This window comes from Carlito syrichta, unplaced genomic scaffold, assembly GCF_000164805.1.
Source record: "Carlito syrichta isolate Samal-C Ts95f unplaced genomic scaffold, Tarsius_syrichta-2.0.1 Scaffold245254, whole genome shotgun sequence".
Taxonomy (NCBI): Eukaryota; Metazoa; Chordata; class Mammalia; order Primates; family Tarsiidae; genus Carlito; species Carlito syrichta.
The window spans coordinates 171,325-192,743 of NW_007189350.1; the positions used below are offsets into that span (position 1 = coordinate 171,325).

The window sequence follows — 21,419 nt, forward strand, 5'->3', positions numbered from 1 at the left end:
TTGCCTATCATTTGGACTTGTCTTCCTCACCAGACTGTACACTCTTACATCTTTAGAGGGAGGACACAGTGTCTCATTCATCTTTGTATTCCCAGTGTCTGGTGTACAGTAGATTCTTACTACATGTACTTGTTGAATGAATATAAATAGGATGCTGCTAGTGGAAATGGAAATGACAGGGTGGATATGAGAGGCAATGTGGTTACAGAACAGATAGGACCACCTGTAGTGGTTTTGGGAGGCCACACTCGGCTTACGTAGGTGTCCTGTATAGTGCAGGTCAACATCTTTTCCAGCCTCTGTTACTTCCATTCATTCCCTGTCTTTATTTTGTCTCTCCCCAGCATTTCCCATGACAATTTTTTTAGCCCCATGCTTGATCCATATCAAGGGTATAAAGCATAAGGAGAGGTGACTGAGCAAAGATGTCCAGTCTCTATCTCTGAAGACCTGAAAGGACAGTCAACATTTTCATGTTCTTGTTTAATTGAAATCATTCACCTGCCTGGAGACATGGGGTGAACCATACAATGCCTTAGTTCCCTTCCTACACTGGGATTCCAGAAGGTCCTGGAAACATTTCATGTGTTTGGATTGACTGATTATTATGTAAGCATTTCTGCATGGGAATCGCATCTTGTCCCCAGGCAAATATCTCACCCAAGGACATGACTTGTTTACCATGATTCCCACCCTCTAATCTTGTTGGGGAGGAGGGGAAATTCTGCACTAGTTATCCTTGATAAAACTGAGCATTTGTAAAACAGCCTAGAAGGCACTCAGAGATATTGTGAAGGCTTTTCCAACTTCTCAGTGCATGGCCTGGTGTTTTGTTTTTATTTTTATTTTTGGTGGGAGCAGGAAATGTGCTAACAAAGTCCGGAAACAGAAAATACAGAAGACCAAAGATCAAGAGATCATGTAATGCAGTGTTTTTTGAGTGCGAGGGCTTCCCATAAAGGGCAAGGGGACTGAGGAACTGTCAGTTTAGCCGGACCAGCAGCAGTGACACAATGGATGCTTTGGCCTTAGTCTGCGACCTTTTCAGTTTAGTATAGCAGAGGCCTTTCCCAGGGAAATGCCAGGGAAACAAGTGAGGGCATCCTGGTTACTCTTGCAGCCTCCCAGTGAAAGGCTTGTCTGCTGTGTGAGTTGATGGATCCCTCTCTCTGATCTCAGCTGTGGCATGGTTATTACAATTAGGAGCCCACCAGCTCTTTGGTCAGAACACCTGCTTCATTCTGCCAGTATTTCTTCCTTGACAACTATCTCCTTGTTAACCACTTCTCTGTGGTCAGCTTTTCCCCCTGACACTCAGGACACTTATGGGTAGTGAAGTATCAAGTACTAATATTTGGGGTGTGCAATTTTGAGCCTGGTCCAAGTCAAACCGGATTATGAAAAATCAGTGAACTATTTAAACAACATCATACTACATAATAAAAGGCCACATACTACCACAATACAAGATGCATTTTAAAATCCCATTTGGAATTATATACTGTTCAGGGTCATCTGTATCATTTCTCCTCTTGATAGCTGCAGATAATCGAAAGTTGAATGGATTTCTGGCTGGGTCATATCTACACTGCAGTCTTCCATCCTGCCAAATGTTGCTCCTATTTCTGTTTCGCTCACTCTCGTCTCAGAACAGAATTTATATTTCCAACTTGGCAAACAATTTGTCCCTTTTGGCACAGAAAGAAGCCTCCTTCTCACCTCAGATAAATACTCAATCTCTTTTAGGCAGGCCTGGTATCAGTCTTTTAGCCATCTTGGCACTGCTCTGACCTAGAGTAGAAGGGTAGGTCCAATTCGGTGTTCCCCAACTTCTGAAGGACAAGAAAAAAGCTTGAAGGAATGCTCAGAACTGGCCAAAGCATTGGAGGATAAAAGTGAAAGAAGTCAGATTTTGTACAGAGAAGACTGTAGGAAGAATTAGTCACATTCTGAAGGTTGGAAAGTTGCTCATTCCTATATGTACGGGCAAGAAGGGACAGGGGCTGTGTTTCGTCAAAGACCGTTATTCAGTACCAGAATGGATTGCTCCAGGAGGAAGAGGTACCCTCTCCTCTCAACAGGTGCTATTTGGCCAAGAGGGTTTCAGCATAATTCTGGCTGGAGTTAAGGCGGAAGGATGAACAAATGATTATTCAGCTTCCCTTTTAATGTCGTAGTGCTACCATATTCCTCTCTTCCTGTTCCTACAGGGGAAATCTTCTAGCTCTCCAGACTTGGATGATCACTCCTCTTTTCCCCGGGAGGCATAAAAACCACTGGAATGGAATCTCAAACGTCTGACTTTAGATCAGTCAGCTCGCTATGTGAATGGACAAGTTACTTCCCTATTCTGGGTCTCAGTTTCCTTACTTGTCAAATGACACCTAATGTCTCTTTGTGGCCATAACATTTCATGACTACCCCCATGTGGATGCCTGTGTTTCTCATCTCTCAGTGGCTTAAGGTTGGTTATTCAACAATGATGTCAATGGATACCTTTTTACTTCCTGCTGACCAGGGTCTGGGTAACCGGCCTGGGTTCCACTTGCTGTGAAAATTTTGCCTACCACACAGTGCTGCCACTGGAAAACGGGCACACAAACTGATCTTGACAGCAAAATTCTCTTCTCTGTTTGGCATTGTCAACTTTACCCTCTGTATTGGATCATTTTTTGTCAGTATACAAATATAGCATTATTTCTTTTATTAAAAAAGAAACCCTTCTGTTTATTTCATTTCCCTTCCAGCTCCAATTTCTTTGCTCCTCTTTCCAGGGAAGCTTTTCAAAAGAGTTCTTTACTCATTGTCTCCAATCTCTCTCTTTCTCATCACCTTCTTTTTATTACTATTATTGTTTTTGTTGAGATATAATTTGCATACCATAAAAGTCACCATTTTAAATTATGCAATCCTGCGACTTTTGGTACACTTGCAATGTTGTGCAACCATCACTACGACTTCTAGAACATTCCCATCACCCGAAAAATAAACCCCATACTCATTAGCAGTTACTCTCCTCTCCCTGGCTTTTGACAACTACTAATCTATTTTTAATCTTTATGGATTTATCTTTTCTGGACATTTCATATAAATGAAATCATATGATATGTGTCCTTTTATAGTTGGCTCTTTTCACTTAGCATAATGTTTTGAGGTTCATCTGTGTTGTACTATGTACCTGAACATCAGAACTCCATTCTTTTTTATGGTTGAATAATATTTCATGATATGGATATATCACATTTTGTTTGACCTTTCATCACTTGATGGGTACTTGGGTTGTTTATACTTCTCAGCTATTATGAATAATGCTGCTATGAGCATTTGTGTATCCATTCTCTCTTAAGAAAATATTCTACTTAGGCTTTGGTCTCCCATCATAATACCTGCTCTTCTCAAGGTAAATGATGATCTCCACAGTGCTAAATCAAATGAGCAATTCTAAGTCCTCATCTTGACTTATCAGTAGTATTTGACACAGCTGATCACTCCTTTATGCTTGAATCACCTGTTTTAACTGATGCTATGGTCTGAATGTGTCCCCCCAAATTCAATATTATAGTACTAAGAGAGGAGGAGACTAGGGCATGTTGGCTCTGCCCCCATGAATGAAATTCATGACCTTATAAAAGGGTTGGAGAGAACGAGTTAGGTCCTTTTGTTGCTACCCCCTTCCACTGTACAAGGACCCAGAAAGCAGTGCCATCTTGGAAGCAAAGAACAGCCTTCACCAGACACCAGCCCTGCTGCGACCTTGATCTTGGACTTTCCAACGTCCAGAACTACAAGAAATAAACATCTGCTCTTTATAAATTACTGAGTCTTACGTATTTTGCTAGAGCAACACAGACTAAGAAAGTTGGTTTCCAGGACATCCTACCCTCCTGGTTTTCTTCCTACTTCACTGACCTTTCCTTCTTAGTCTCTTTTGTTGGTTCCTCTTCATATCCTCAACTCCAAACATTGGAATGCTTCCTGATCAGTCTTCACATCTCTTTTCTTTATTGTCTACATTCATTTTAATGGATATCTCATCCCATCTCATGGTTTTAAATGTAAACACTGGTAGATTCTAGATTTCATTCTCTAGCCTCTCCCCTCAATTCCAGACTCATGCATCCAATTGCCTACTTGATATTTTCACTTAGAAGCCTAACTAAATTGACCATATTCAAAACTGAATTCCCAATCTACACCTCACAGTGTTCCAATAAAATGTGCTTCTTGCATAGTCTCCCCCTCTTTGTAAATGAAAACTCCAACATTCAGTTGCTCATGCCAAAAACTCTGGAGTTATCTTTGACCTCTCTTTCATCCACACCCCACATCCAATCTCTGATATCCAAGTTCTGATAGCAGCATTGTCAAAATGTATTTAAAAGTTTAGCATCTCTTACTGTTCCCACTCCTTGGTCCAAGTCACCATCTTTTGCCTGGGTTATTGCAATAGCTCTCCCCACTCCCTAATTAGGTTCTCCTGCTTCTACTACATAGTCTGTTTTCAATACAAAATGATTCTTTAAAAACGTTAAGTCAGATTACGTAACTTCTTTACTCAGAATTCTCTAGTAGCTCCACTTCTGACTCAGAGTAAAAGTCAAAGTCCTTACAGTGGCCTACAAGACCCTACATGAAGTAGCTCTGGCCACTTGATTAATTTCCTGTCCCCACTACTCTTACTGACTCTGCTCCAGTCACAATGGTTGCCTTACTATTTCTTGAACATGCCAGATTTGTTCCTGCTACAGGGCCTTTGCACTGCTGCTCCCTCTGCCTGGAATACACACCCCCAGCCAAACGGATATTCCTATGGCTTACTCTCTTACCTCCTACAGGTCTTTGCTCAAATTTTACCTTCTTAGTGAGGCCTTTCCTGCCCACCCATTCTGAAATAAAAACCTCATCTGCCCCACCTATTTGCTGTCTCTCATCCTACTATATTTTTCTCCATAGAACTTATCACCATCTGAAGTTCTGTACATCTTACTCGTCTCCCTCCACTACAATATAAGCTCCATGTTTTTTACTTGTTTTGTTCACGGCTAGATCCCCAGCACCTAGAACAGTGTCTAGTACATAGTGGGTATTCAGTAACTATTTGTTAGATAAGTGAATGGTTGAACTGATTATTTTGAAAACTAGTTAATACTTCAGCCACTTCTTGTTAGGGAACTGAATTTCACTATTAGCTTTCACAATAATCGTTTGCCTAATTTCAGTTGCTATGTGACCTGGCATAAGATTTTGCAAAAGACATTAAAGATTCTCATTAGAAACTTTATCTTTTCCAAGAGTAGTATATTTTAAAACATGATCTCTTGGGTCAGACTGTTGGGGCTTAAATTCTGGACATCTGTGTGAATCAGGACAAGTTAACCATTCTGTGCCTCAGTTTTCTCATCCATAAAGTGAGCATACTTAGGAGCACTTATCCCATGTTGTTATTACAAGGATCAAATAGAAAAATGTATGTGAATCACCTTGTACAGTACCTGGCACTTAGTAAGTCTTTAGTGAACAGTAGCTTTTATTACTCTTATTAAGATGTAAGAGAAAATTTTCAAAAAATACAGGAAGACTTGCAACAGAAACAACTGAATACATTTTTCTAAGAGAAACTAAAATAGCTGTCCAGCTCTTTGTATAAATGGCATTTCTTTGGGAAATGATCCAAAACTTGAAGGCCAATTGTTTTGTTCCTTTCTCCAGGAGGCTTTCATAGGATTGGATTATTCTCTTCATATATTATACATCCTCACAGAATAGTCATGCCTGGAACCTCTTGTACTTAAAATCCCCACTTCTCACATTTTTCAACTTTAATGCCATTTTAGACTCTGGGTTCAGATTCCACGGATTATCCTCACTCAGCATACTGGTTAAAAATTCAGCAACTCCCTTTGTGGGGAAAATGCTTCCTGAGTGCTGCCAGACCAGTTTTCTAAATGGGTTGACTTGCAAACAAGGTTGTTCATGCTTCAAAAGGCAAGGACAATGGTCTCTATTTCCGTGTCATGGCACCTCCTAGTAGCTTGTTGTCAGACACACTTTGTGTTAAACAAAGTTATCACAGATTCAGTCTGTAAATGCCAAAACAAACCGGCTTCTTTGACTTGTGCAGGGACCCTGAGGAAGCCCAAGCCTGTACAAGCTGCATTTGGCTCGACATTTTACAGAAGCAGCCAATGGACTGGAGCCTCTCCTATTCAGCATTCGCCCCACATAATCTTACACTTGCTTTCCGGGGTCTACTTCTTATATTTTAACTTCTGTTTTGCCTCCCACAGTAACTTACACTGAGTTGGGCTGGGCTGGGCTGGGCACACGTTTATTTATTCATTCATTAAACCCCACTGGGCTCAATAAATACTTGTTAAATCACACTGTTTCTTTGCTGCTTTAGAACCATTCTCTAGTTTAGTTATTTAAATGAAATTTTACCTTGTCTTCCCAGGGATGCTGTAAATTTCTTGAGTACTTGGACTTCCACCTCATTCCTATCTCCTGCAGTGCGACACTTGATTCTTCCTTCATTCATTCTATGTTTTTATTATTATGCTATGCAAACTGCTCTGGAAAAATGGGTCTGAACCCTAGGAGTTGGTAACATTTTCTCCTTGGCTTTTTATTTTTTATTGTGGTTATTAGGAGAAAATAGCAGGCAACACCCAGCAATTACTAAGCCATTTTCCCACTGTAATACAGTTTCAAATAAAAGCCTAACAAAGCCTATGTTGAGAATTTGAAACTTACTCATAAACAGTTGTCCATCCATTTTCGTTACTTTTGGTAGCCAGAAGTCCCGTGTTTCCTGGATAGGTCATCAGGGCCAGATTATAGCCTTGGGCTGACACTCTTTTCAGGACTCCATTGCTGCTTATGGTCAGCCAGTACACCTGCCCGCCAGGCACCACAAGCCAAAGGGGCATCCCGCCTGCATCACGGCGAATATGCACCGAATTGCCATTGCTGCTAGTAATAGCACCCAAGTCACCTTCAGCATTGTAGGTGAAGTTATACACATAATCCCTCGTTATCAAATTTAGGGTGTGCAGGTGGGTTCCATTGACCGTGAACTGGTACAGCTCCTGATCAGCTGGTGAGGCTATCTCATAAAGGTTCATGTCATTCAGGTGGGCTTGGTTCCTGCTGATGGTACGAATTCGAACATTTCCAAGGTCTGCCACATAAAGGGTACCATCAGGCGACACTGCCAATGAGAAAGGGGCCTTCATCTTTGCATCTTTGGCATAGCCACCATCACCTGTGGAAGAAAGTCTCTGATTTTAATAATTGGCACCACAAGCATTTATATTAATATACTATTGACAGAAAGCACTGTGCATCAAGAATCATTTTAAAGGAAACAATCAGTGAACCAACATTCTCCACATGCCCCCCTTGACAAATATGAAACCTATTATTCAAAAGATTGTAATTCTTGAGTCAGTACCACTGCAGATGAACAGTAAGATGTAATTATCTCAGTTATACCAATTTTGTAAAAATCTCAGTCCTGCTGTTCAGAATCCATTGTATTGCAAGATACAAGACAGCAAATAATGATAGCCGCACAAATTTGGCTGGAAATCCATGAGCCTTATGCCTGTCAATGTTTATAGAAACTGGCTCAGGACTTTCTGATCCTACCATGCCCAGAGGCCCTTTCTTCTGTTAATTCCCATTGTCACACTGTCAAAGTATACTAAATCTGTAAGTGCGACAGTGATTCAGAACATCGAATCTGATAAATAAAATAAGCATTAGATTTACCTTGAATGAAAGAAACAAACTAGTAAAATATCTATAAAACTAATTGTCGGAAAACATTGGAAATATTGATCACAAGTCATATCGACCAAATTGCTCGCTCCTGACTCCTCTGGCCTAAGGAAAAGCAAAGGTTAAGAGGACCATTCAGGCCTGGATGAGAAGTTTAATAGGGCTGTGTGTAGCATGGAGGGATTTCCACAACCCAGCAATAAATGCATCTGTTGACATTTAGAGGACTGTTTGCTATCAGGAATATCTACTCTTTGTTTTGGAGAAAAGGCTCTTTTCTCGTATTTTAATTAGAAGTAAAGGGCACTACTGGTCATGGAGAAAGTTTTAAATTTTTTATTTATTTTATTTTAGAGACAAGGTCTTGCTTTGTCACCCAGGCTGGAGAGCTCACTGCAACTTCAAATTCCTAAGCTCAAGTGATTCTTCTGCCTCAGCTTCCCAAAGTGATGAGATAACAGGTACAAACCGCTGTGCCTGGCCTGGATGTTTAAAAGCAATGTAGCTGGCAGATGTCCTGAGAACTCTCCATTGTGAGACTTAATTTTGCTCATCTATCCCCAAAGCAGTCTACTGTTAGTCCCTTTGAGTCTCAGATATCACATGCTTTTAATCTGGAAGTCAGCCATTTAGGGGGAAGCATATATTTTTTTCCCTTGCTAAATCAGTAAGTGTGGGTTTTACCTAGTTTTCTTTTCTCTAAAGTACAAATAATATCATGATCTTACATATGTATGGTGGTCTTAACTTTTTAAGAGTATAAACATTTTTATTATACTAGTTTATCCTTGGAACAGCAAGGCGATATGACAGAGACAAGTGCTATCTCTATTAAACAATGAGGCGAGTGAATCATAGGAGGTTTCAAGGCTTTCCTAGGGTCACTCAGTGAGTCAGGTGTCAGAACAACTAGGTGATCTGATTCCCAACCCATTGCTTCCTCCACTAGCTCATACCAAGAAATACTTTTGCTTTATTTTGGACTTTTCCAATACACGTTTTTCTTTTGAAAACAGAGAGGGGGAGCTGGTGAATTGCTAAAAAGGTCATACCTGAAAAACAGTCACAGTTGGGATCAATTTTGCAGTCACAGTCGGTAGGGGCACCAGCAATGATGGAGATCTCCCCATTGGTGGTCACTTGCTGAATGCGGTTTACTTTCCTCTCATCTGTTTCAGCGATGAAGAGCAGCCCGCTGTGGGAGACGCTGATGGCCCTAGCTGACTCTAGAGTGGAATGAATTGCTACCTTGCTGACCAAGAAATGATCGATGCCTGGCACCTGGCAGTGAATGGGGCGCCCTGCAATGATCCGCACGCGCCTGTTTTCAGCAATTTGCAGCACAATGTTGTTATCCAAGACATACAATGAATTGTCCATGGGATTGACTGCAAGGTCTGTTGGCCACTCTAATCGCACCTGCAAAAAGAACAGAACACACACCATTAGGTTACCATATCTTTCCAGGGGCAGTTTTACCTTGAAAGAAAAATTGGCTTATTGTTTCCTCATGTCTTATGAATTTCAGCAACATTGGTGATGACTGGCAAAGTGGAAAGGGGGATGATTAATCATATGTTCTGGTAAACTTACTTATCATTTATGCCATTTCTAACATAATGTAATTTTTTTACCAATAATTCCAGTAAGATTCTCTAGAGCTGCAGTTTTCAGAGTGTGATCTCTGGACCAGCAGCAAAAGCATTACCCAATTTGCTGGAAATGAAAATTCTCAGGCCCCACCCTAGACCTATTGAATCAGAAACTCTGGGGGTGGGCACTAGGCACCTATGTTTTAATAAGCCTTCCAGGTGATTCTCAGGACCACCTCCTAGGGCCTCTAGATTGCTGTGATACACAAAATCTCTCTCACTATCCAATGGATGCATAGAAGCTCAAAGTCATACAGGCTTCTGAACTACACAGTGCTGAAGAAACCAGATTGTATTCAATCAGTAACCTTTTGGGATAGGACCTGCCATTAGCATAGTTCTAGTGTTGGTCTTGGGTACAGTTCATCAGCTGTTGAGTTGGAATCCTAAAGCATAGTGTATTGCTCACTTAGCTTGACCTGGTTCATCCTATAGGCCCCCCCTTTCCACAAAAAACCAAAACCAATAACAAAAACAACAATAAAAACATTGCATATTTGCTGAGTACTTTTTTTCTGGGCTAAATTTTGTGTTAGGCTTTGGGGATTCAAGAATAACCATGACACAGCCTCTGTCCTCAAATGACTTATGGTCTACTGCCCTTGGAGAAACCATTAGGCAATTACTGGCCATGTTACAAAAAGGAAGCAGCAGAGAGAGTAGAACACTTCACTCAGACTGGGAGTCAAGAGCCAGGATATTCCCAGAGAAGGTGGTACCTAAGTAGGTTTGAAATGACCAGTATGAGAGGATGGAAATTGAGAAAGAGGCAGGGTTGAGGACAATCTGAGTACAGGGGAGAAGCATGGGTGAAGGTCCAGAGGTTAGAGACAGCATGACCCATCCAGGTTACTGCAAGTAATTCAGTAAGGCCAACAGAGACTGAGCGTGTGGGAGCATTGAGTGATGAGGCCAAGTGTTATGGACTACATAGTGTCCTTCCTAAATTCATATATTGAAGCCCTATCCCCCAATGTGACTGAATTTGTAGATAGGCTCTTCAAAGAATTAATTAAGATCAAATGAGGTAGTAAGGGTAGGGCTCTAATCCAATAGAACTGGTGTTTCTACAATAAGAAGAGGAATGCCTGTACACAGAGAGATGACTGTATTAGGACCCAACAAAAAGGCAGCCATTTGCAAGCTGAAGAGAGAACTCAGGAGAAACTAAGCTCATGTTGATCATCAGATTACCAAGATCACACTTTGGTCTTAGACTTCTAGCTTTCAGAAATATAGAAAATAAATTTATGTTGCTTAAGTCACCCAGTCTATGGTATTTTGTATGGCAACCTTAGCAGATTAATATATCAGATACTACGGTTTGAAAGTGTTCCCCAAATTTCATGTGTTGAAAACGTAATCTCTAGATTCATAAGTTGATGTCATTTGGAGGTGGGGCAATATTCATCACCTCAAACATTTATCATTTCTTTGTGAACATTCAAAATCCATTCTTGTAGCTATTTAAAATATATAATAAATGGTTATTATGGTCACCTATAGTGCTATAGAACAGTAGAACTTATTCATCCTATGTAGCAGTATTTTTGTATCTGTTAACCAACCTCTGATTATCACTGTCTCCCTCTTCCCAACTCTAGTAACCAGTATTTTACTCTCTACTACTGTGAGATTAACTTTTTTAGCTCCCATGTATGAGTGAGAGCATGTAGTGTTTGTGTTTCTGTGTCTGGTTTACTTCACTTAACATTGTGTCCTCCAAGCTCATTCATGTTGCCACAACTTACCAAATTTTGTTCTTTTTAATGGTTGAATAGTATTACATTGTGTACGTATACCACATTTTCTTTATCCATTCATCTGTTGATGAACATTTAGGTTGATTCCATATCTTGGATATTGTGAATAATGCTTCAATAAACATGAGGGTACATATATCTTTTTGACAAACTGACTTTGTTTTCTTTGGATATATACTCAATTGTGAGATTGATGGATCATATGGTATTTCTATTTTACATTTTTTGAGGAACTTTCATACTGTTTTCCATAATGGCTGAACTAATTTATATTCCCTTTTCTCTGCATCCTTAGTAACATTTGTTATTTTTTGGTCTTCTTTTATAATAACCATTCTAACTGGAGTGAGATGATATATTAGTATCATTGAGGTTTTGAATTGCATTTTTCTATTTGAAAGAAAATTAAGATTAGTTGAGGTTATCAGGATGAGGCCCCCATGATGGGCCTGGAGGCTTTATAAGAAGAGGAAGACAGACTTAAGCTAGCATGTTTTTGCCCTCTGGTCACATGATACCCTCCATCATGAAGCAGCACAGCAAGAAGGCCCTCAGATGCTAGTGTCATGCTCTTGGACTTCCCAGCCATGATATATGAGTGAGGGACATCTTCAAAACAGAATTTATAAAAAATTGTGTGTTATTCTTGAATGTTTAAACTTCAGTCACCTTCAAAGTACTCTCCATTTGCTGCAATACAACCTATCGAGATGCTTTTTCCACTACTCAAAATAGTTTTTGAGCTCATTCAATTTTGATGCCCTTTAATACTTATGCATTTTTGTTTCTTCTCTTCCACATTGGCAAAACATTTCCCTTTGAGGAATTTTTCATCCAAGGAAACAAAACAAAACAAAACAAAACAAAAGTCACTTGGGGTGAGATTGAGTGAATAGGAAAGGTAGGGCAAGGGGGTCATGCAGTTTTTGGTCAAAAACTGCTGAACACAGTGTGGTGTGGGCAGATGCACTAGTAAATCACCCATCATGAAACAGGCAAATATGTTGAAAGAATCTCCAAACAAAAATTCACTGAAGTTGAACACAGCCTCTCACAACAACACTAGCTAGTACACTGATGCTGATGGGTTCCTAGAACATTTACCTAGTAGAGAAAGCCTGTGCTACAAAGGGCCTGCTCTCCAACAAATAGTTTTGTTTTTTTAATTCCCCCTAGTAAAAAAACAACTTTTCTGTATAAGTTACCTAGTCTGTGATATTCTGTTATAACAACAAAAATGAGGGAAGCACATGAATAGTTTTATGCTGATGCCTGTGGGAAGCCACTGAAAGCTTTAAGTAGAAGTTTGGGTCCTAGACAGATCACTCTGGCTGCTGTTGAGACCATTTTGGAAGAGGAAGTGGCAAGATAGGAGGCAGGCAGACAGGAGGCTCCTGAAGCCACCCAGGTAGATGATGGTGACTGAAATGGGATGGCAACAGTGGACTTGGAGAGAAGTAGATGGATGATGGATTTGAGACATATTAAAAAGTTGGAGGCAAAATGATTGGTGTGTGTGTGTGTGTGTGTGTGTGTGTGTGTGTGTGTGTGTGTGTGTGTGTGTATACTTTGTGCCAAGTGATGTGCTAGGCACTTGGACACACAGGCCAACCAAACATGGATTCACTTTCGTTTCGTTTCATTTCATTTAGGACTTAGCTCAATGCCTGCCCTGACATTTCCTTGATGGTAACTATTCTCCCTTGGACATTTTTCAGAGACCTGTGTTCCCTGCCACTCTCCACCTTATCACTCACTTGTTCTCTACTTTATTTCTTCTGTCTTGGGGTAGACAAAGGCAGAACAAAATGTCCCACTCATGACCAAAATGGTCACAGTAATGTAGCCACTTTTCTTTTTTGCTTTAAGTGAAAGGAAGGCTTTGTTTTTCTCATGAAATCTGGAAATCTGAAAACAAGATATGAGCTGTCATTGCATTCTGAGGCCCACTGCTTCCCTAGCTGGAAGAGGTTTTACCTGTAGTCAGTAATGAAGTGAATAAAGGCCCATCTGAGATAAGGCTCTCCCTCTAATTGTGTCACATAAGGGAAGGAAGCTGGTGATATGATGAGGACAAAGGTTGTCTCTGTCCTCTATTGTACCACGTAGGGCTCTTTGCTCTATCTCTGTCTCTCCCGAACTCTCAGCAACCTCATTCTATCCCCTTGGTTCCGTGTGCCCTCCACCTCCACCTTTGCATGGGTTGGCCTTCTCTGGTCAGCACCAGATGCCTCTGGGCAGCTAGGAATTTGAGTGCTAATGGGGTATAAAGCTGAGCTTCTGTTATGCATGTTCTACAGAGCCTTTCAGGCTGAGGCCATTGGATAAACATTAAACACCAGCCCTAACAGCTCCCAGAGCAGTTTGCAGTGATGTGCTCCTCAGCACGTCTGTCTGAGGCCTTTGCATGTCAGTGCCCTGCCACTGAGCGGGGGAGTGAACGCCTGCTGCTTTGGAGGGCGCCAACTCCTCCTCCACCACATGCCCCCGCCCTGGACCTCTATACACTATCGTGCTTGTCCCGAAGCTGTCTGTGTGCACTGGTCCTATGGAGCATAGTCCCCCAGGAAATTAGCTGGGGCTGGCTGAGGAAGAGGAAATGAATTCACTTCAGTACAACACTCCTATTTTGATCGAGTCTGAAGTCGGTGACCCAGAAAAAACAAACCTGGCAGAAATGATGTTCTAATTATCCCCACTCTGGGAGCCGAGGCCAGGGCAGAGGCCGGGGACAGTGCACACCTGGCAGAAGCCAGAGAAGGATCATGTTTCAGACTCTGTTTTCAGCTATTGAGGCTGCCTCTGAGATAAAGGCTGGTGGTTGGAAAATAAGTTGTTGAATTCTCCAACTCGCTCAACCAGATTTAAGCCAATACTATTGGTGTCATGTTTATTAGATTTAATATTGCCTCAAAAACACACCAGCTATTTTGTCTGTTTGTTTTCTCTTCCATCAAATAAGTCACCCTCTGGCAGTTTCCTGTGACTAAAGTGGCCTTTGTGCTTCTGAGACAATTTCTATACCAACTACACAGAGTCCCTTTAATTCCCATTTGATTTGGCTGGGCAGCTACTCTGAAATCTGTTCAGATAAAAGATGTGTGGCTACTTAGTAGTGGAGGGTCTGCCTTTTTAGAAGCCAGACCTCTTCACCCCCTCTTGGGTTGTCAGTTCTTTTTATGTCCTTCTGATTCTAAATACTCACATCTCCAGGTAATTTTTCAAGGAACGGGTGCCTTTCACCCACACAATATAATCACAGTCTTTACTACCAAGGTATTTCCATAGCACACAGCCTAACATAGGGAATGGAGTCTTTGGGCTGATTCTGGCAGTTAGAATTAGGATCTATAAGTTGCAGAGAGACCCCAGAATTATATGCTACTGAGGTAGGGTTAGGGTTGACCCTTGAAAGCTGCTGGCATTTGTCCAAGTGGTTTCTGGGGGGAAATAAACACTTCCTTTTGGGGTAGGAGCAGAAAGAGATTAAAGCGCAGCAGTGAAACTCTGTAAACTCTACTTAGTGACCTGGCCTACAGGCAAACCATTTGGCTTATTTTGTGATGGTTGCCCCACCTTGTAAAAATACATTAATTTGTTTGAAATGTCAAAATGTATTTAAGCTAAACTAGCATTAAAGGTCACTGGTGTAGCCGCCAGCTGGCGGAATGTGCCCATTTTCCAACAACCTTCCCTGAAAAATAACCCTGAGCAGAAAGGAGCTCTTGGTCTGGATGTCAGCCCTTGACAGCACTATATCTTCCACTGCTAATTGAAAACTTGCCTTGAAGGGAGTTGACTCAGGTCAACCAGTCCCATGGTTAGTTTAAAGATCCAGCTAATTTTGACCTAAGTAGCAGTTTATAAAGCAGCAGAATCCTATAGGGGAAAAAAAATTCATGTATAAAAGCAATATTTAAATACGAATCCTTGATTAGACTAAATTAGAAAATTCCTCAATGATGTATAAGCCTAATTCCACACTGTAGTTATAAACCATTGTTTGTATACTTGGGCTCCCTCTAACAGTTTGAATCCTGGTTCCCTTCCTTACTAGTATGTAACCCTAGGCCAATTAGGTACTCTTTATGAGTTTCTGGTTTCCTTATCTGTAACAACAAAAAAGAAGCTAATAATAGTATGTCTACTTGTAAAGTTATTGTGTGGTTTAAGTGAGATAGATGGTGATGTAAGGTGCTCAGTCCAATGCCTCATACATTGTGAGGGAGGACAAGTGTTGTTAATATTAATAACAGTTTCAAAGCCACAGACCCTTAAAGCTAGAAGGAACCTGACCCGGTTATCATTCAATGTAGTTCCCTTTCAACTGTGTTTCCCAGACTTCAGTTGTTCCCATACCTCCTTTGTCATCTGTCTCATCCCTACACCACCTGCACTATTATTGACAATATTTTCCTTTAAATTGACCTACTTTTAAACTGTGGATGGGTACTGCCCCTTCCTTTGAACTTGTCCTAATCAATAACACCTATAAAATCACAGGCCCACTTATCTGGGCCATTAATAAAAATAACTACTGTTTATTGAAAGCCTCTTGGGTATCAGGTACTTCATTCATATGGATTGTTACTTGGTATACTTAGAGCAATTACTTGAGAAAAAAGCCTATTAATACCCCCATTTTCAGATATACGCTCTTAACCCTTGTGCTGATTCTTCATTCAAAAGAGTGAACATCTTTCTTTAAAAAAATTTTTTTTTTGCTTTTTTTTTATAGAGACAGGGTCTTGCTCTGTTGCCCAGGCTGGCGTGATCATAGCTCACTGCAGTCTTGAACTCCTGGGCTCAAGTGATTCTCTTGCATCAGCCTCCAGAGTAGCTGGGACTACAGGTGCATGCCACCATGCTAGCTGATTAACAAAAATTGTAGAGATGGGGTTATCACTATGTTGCTCAGGCTGTTCTTGGACTTGTGGCCTCAGGTGATTTTCCCTCTTTGGCCTAAGTGCTGGCATTATGGGTGTGAACCTCCAAGTCAGGCCTGGACATGTTTTTTCAATCTCTCCTCACCAAGTCTGGTTTCCCCTTAGCTCCTTTTGAATCAACCTAAAGGTTATTCTTTTGGCTGAGAAGGTCAAAGCTTGTTAGGAGTCGAGTGATTTATCGTTCTCTTTGTCATTTTTCAGTTCAATGCTTTGTGAGTGCCTGCTATGTGCCAGGCACTGTTATAAAGGTAAATAGACAAGTTTCTTCCCTTGATTAGTTCACAGTCAAGTGGGGAAAGGCAGATACAGGTGGTCAAGTGCCATGATAGATGTATGCACAGTGTAACCTGGGAAAACAGAGGAGGGAATTCAGGGCAAGATTCCTGAAAAGAAATGTAAAATTAATCTTGAAGGATGAAACAAAGGTATTGAGAAGTGCAAGGTGGTAAGGGTGGTCTCAGCAGAGAGACAAGAAAGAACAAAAGCACAGAAGCATGAAATCATATGGGAATTGAGGAACTAACTACAGCCTGGAATTTAGTAGGCATAAAATAGGGTAAGTGTTTACCCTATTTTACCGTATGTCTCTTAAGTGGTAAATTGAGTTTTAAATGCCAGGTATGAGGTCCAGGTTTTTCCACTGAGGCACTATTGTCAGGTGGCATCAGTCCTGTGCATTGCAGAATATTCAGTAGCATCCCTGACCTTACATACTACATGCCAATAGCATCTTACCCCGAGTCTTGCCAACCAAAAATAACTCCACACTTTGCCAAGTGCCCTAAGGGGCAAAATTGTCCTTCGTTGAGAATCACCAGACCAAGTCATGGAGGCAGTGTGTGCTAATGCCTTTAGACACACTTTAGGTGTGGAAGAGTCACCGAAATTCTTTAAAGGGGAGATTAGTATTTTAGAAAGATTACTTAGGTTTCAGTTTGGAGGACAGGCTGGAGGGAGACCACACTAGACACAGGAGAACCAATTTGGAGGCCAGTCATTCACCAGGACATTTATCCATTAATATATCCTTTCATTCAACCATCTGAGTGCTGATCCAGATTAGACATAGTCCCTGTCTTCATGGCACTTGGAGTCTGGAACACTACTTCTCATATTTTTTTGATTTACAGATCTGTTTGAGAATCTGATGAAAGCTGTGCGCTCTCTCCCAGAAAAAGTCACAGATGTAGTAGAAAGAGGTGGTTAGGAACTCAGGCTCTGGAGTTAAAACCTCCTGGGTCAAAAATTCCATCTGTGTCATTTGCTATCTATGTGACCTTGGAGCAAATCAGTTTAACCTATTTGGGCTTCAATTTCCTCATCTAGAAATTGAGTATAGTAATAATGTCTTCTCAAAACATTGCTATAGGAATCAGATTTTTAAAAAACTATGTAAACCATCTAGCAAAGTACTTGGTACATAGGGTGCTGTAAAGCCTAACTTTTTAAAAAAATTATGGAACATGCCTTTATTTCCTCTGGTCCCTATCTGCCTATTGCAATGTTGTCTTCCTTGGCTATCTCGTTAACTCTTAAGTTCAATCATATAGTCATGTTCTTTCAAGGTCTCTCTTGATTCTATGTCACCAGCCAAATTTTTGTTTAATTCCCTTTCTTGAGACTCTTTCTAAGCTACATGTCCTCCAAGTAATATTTGGCTGATATTAGGACATATTATCTCACATCTGTCAGCCAACCTCATGGCTAGCTTATTTTTGGAGTCCCTGCTGCTATTTGTAACAGTACTTGCTGTACAGTTCCAAGTGTAGAGCCTGCTACTTTAATTGATTTTCTTTCCTCTGCCAATAAATGTCTATTTATCCCTTGTTAGGCACTATGCTAGGCCTAAGGGGCCTCCTTTAACCAAGACAGACTGGATTCCTCCTCTCATAAAGTTTACAGTCTTTTGCTAACTTCATTTCCTTTATTTTCCAGTATGTACAAGGGGTATGGTGTAAAGGTATGATGTGAAGTAGTAGGCTTTTTCTGTTCCATTCTATTCATTTTAAGAAGTTAGCTTTCATGGAAGAGGCTCAAAAACAAATCATGACTGTTACTATATTTTATAATTGCCACCAAGTGCTAATAATTTCTTTTCCCAAAGTTCAATGATGCCGAAGAAACCAGTTGTTTTCCAAAGGGCCCTACCTCCCCATTCCAAACATGACGCTTTTAATCTCCCTTCTTTGCTGTATTTGGAGCCTTGTGGCTCATTTAAAAAATGACTCTGTTTGATTTTGATCTCTGAGGCCTCTTCAGTAGGAATTTCCAGGAAGTGTGTGATTATCTCTTCTGTAGTATGCCAGCCCTGGGGAAGATACAGTGACGGGACTGAGTGCTCTCTGCCAGGTGTACTGCCAGCTCCACGTTAGATTTCCCCATGCTTCTAAAAGTTGACAACTCCAGATTGTTAGCATCACTTTTTGTCAGTTTTCAAATGGCCTTCTCATTTCTTGACACTGATACTGTCTGAGCTTCTTCAAATTTATAAAAGAGGGAAAAAGCCATCTGGAGAAAGTTTTTTTTTTTTTTTTTTTTCACTTGGAGAGCATGATGACACCTTTGAGAGTGATGGCCCGTATTGATCTTGCTTTTAAAAAGTGGAAATTATTAGAAGATGAAATGCACCAAGATTACATGGCCTTGACAATAGGACAAATTGTTTCTTATGATCTCGGATCCACAATCTTGTGTCTTTCTGCATAATGGCTGAAGGATTTGAAGAACCTCTCAACCCTTGGTCAAATGCATTGGCACGATCTGTTTCCATGGTTTTCCAATCAGAACAACTGACACTTAAACTGCATTATTAGTTGCAATGAATACCTAGAATCAATCTAATCAAGAGATACAATGGGACTGATTTTGAGAATTATTTCACTGTAGAGGCTATAGATTAAATTGCATCTACCTCAATGCTCCTAAAACATTTTGGAAGTGGAAAAACAAAGCAAAGCAAAATAAAACAAAACTTCCAGAGTAGTCCTGGTATACTTCATCTTCTAATAATTTCCACTTTTTGCAAGCAAGATCAATAAGGACCATCACTCTTTTAGGTGCCATCACGCTTTCTAACTGTAATAAACCAAACTTTCTTTACATGACTTTTCTTTTCTTTTCATAAATTTGAAGAGCCTCAGACAACATCAGGGTCAAAACAAAATGTTCTAGTTTTGGTTCCTAAGATCCCTGTGGCAGAGTCTGCTAGTTCTTGGCCTATTCCATCATCCACTTGGTCTTTTCTCCTTGGTATTAGACTCCTAATTTTTTTTATCTGGGTACAGTGCATTCCAGAATATAAGTTACTCTGTTTGTATTGTAATTATCTGCAGCCATGTGATAAAGTTCCAGGCAATAATACATAGGAAAACATGTGGAAGTATCCACACTTTGAAATGGATACTTTGAAAAGCTGCTTAAGAAGAGATGATCCAACTGGAAAGAGCTTCTTTATGCTCCTTCTCCCACTCTGCTATATGGATATATCAGTGAGAGTTTTAGCAGATATCCTGGACCATGAGGTGGCCTTGAAATTGGAACTTATGTGTTAAAATAGCAGATCAGAAATGTCAGAGCCTGGGACCCAGGTGACATCATGGAGCTGTCATACATCTGACCTGGTTGCTTTCTTGCTTACATCACTGTTATATTAGAATTTTCTGTTATTCTTGGTTAAATCTAATCACAATGAAAACAGAGCTCTAACTGTTATGCTTTGGTCTTGACTAGAGTTACTGACTACACCATTACAGTCAAACTGATCTAACACATTTCTAGTTTTACATCTATGGATGAATCACCTGTGATTGCAAATTTAAATTAAACTAAATTGAAAGAAATTAACAACCGAAAACGACTGACACATGAGGCAAAGTCCACTAGGGCAGCCCTTTTTAAAGAGGATGACTAATTGCTTAAATTTAGCGATTAACCGCAAGCATTCTTGAATACCCAGGGTTCTATCTTTGGGCACTTTCAGCTGTTCTTCCAGCTCTATGACTTTCTCACTCAGATTCAGTGCTTCTCCATTATACTCAAATACTTGTTTGTCTACGTTCTCAACCAGGTCTATGATTTTTCAAGGGCAATGATGAAAACTCATTCATTTTGGTATTATCAGTATCTGGTATTAAGTTGGTAAATGTTCGTTTAATACAAACATTAGTATTTCATTGACTGTAAAGGTTTTGGTCTCCCAGTCCATGAAAGCATTTTTAAAAATATAACATGCAAACAGGCTCTAAGAAAAACTATTTTTCATCAACATGTTTGAGTCAGTAAATCGGAGTTTCCAAAGACCCAGTGAGGTTAGTGGAAGTTGCCATATTTCCTCTATTTTAAGAGGTGCATTTCTTACTCTCTCCATATTTTAACTTTTCTGAAATGAGGATGTGTCTTATAATCAATGTGTACGCTTAATGAAAAGTTTCTTCCCACTACCCAAAGTTATAAAATTGATGCTCTGCCTTACAATCCATGATGTCTTAAAATTTAGGAAATATGGTATTTCCATTCTGGTCTGGGGACTTTGAGGATCCCTGAGACTCTTTCAGAAGGTCTGAGGTCAAAATTATTTTTATAAGAATCCTGTGCATTTTTTGTACTTTGTCGTGCATGTGCAGTGGAACTTTCTAGGGGCTAGTTCAGGCTTGTGTATCTTCAGTTTTTAAAAATCTCTGTCTTTTAATTTCTAATAAGGTAAATATTAATATAATAAAAAACACACAAAGAATAGCTCTTCGGAGCCCCCAACAACTTTTAGGAGTGCAAAGATGTTCTGAGACTAAAAGCTTGAGAATGGCTATCCCAGAGGAAAGGAACATTGGAAGAAACCATTCTATTATATGAAGGGTTCATTGAAGCTCATTAAGAAAAAAGCATGTATCCCTTCCAAGATGATTCCTGGGGCCATAAGCCCTGTCCAAAAGCATACTGATGCAGTGACTGAAAAATCTTCACTTCCTCTAGAGACTCAAGGCATGATGGGTGCCATAAAAGTTTGTTCTTACAGGCTGCCTCAGAACAATTGGCACGTACATACTCTCTCTGAGTCTGCTGTGTAATTGCCACTACCTCATCTTAATAACAGGCATAATTGCTCAGAGTTTCCGTCGACCCTTTCTTGCATCTCCTCTCTGAAGCCTCAATTTTGGAAATGGCACTTGTGAATATACAGAATGTTTAACCACTTCCAGTTTTCAATTTACAGTCAAAGTCATCTATCAGCAGGAGATGAAGGCCCAGTGTGAAAACTACAGAATGTCCTTCAGACTCCA

The 21,419-nt window shown here is 40.3% G+C and overlaps 1 protein-coding gene across 1 annotated transcript in view; it reads right to left on the reverse strand.

Moving 5' to 3' along the window:
* The window catches only part of TENM1 (teneurin transmembrane protein 1), a gene marked incomplete at its 5' end in the record, with an annotated part of 121,118 nt that overhangs the window by 33,106 nt on the left and 66,593 nt on the right, over positions 1 to 21,419 (reverse strand). The window contains 2 exons of the mRNA XM_008051919.2: positions 6,754 to 7,264; positions 8,835 to 9,201. Of these exons, the coding sequence (XP_008050110.2) occupies positions 6,754 to 7,264; positions 8,835 to 9,201 (878 nt within the window). The remainder of the gene's footprint in view (positions 1 to 6,753; positions 7,265 to 8,834; positions 9,202 to 21,419) is intronic.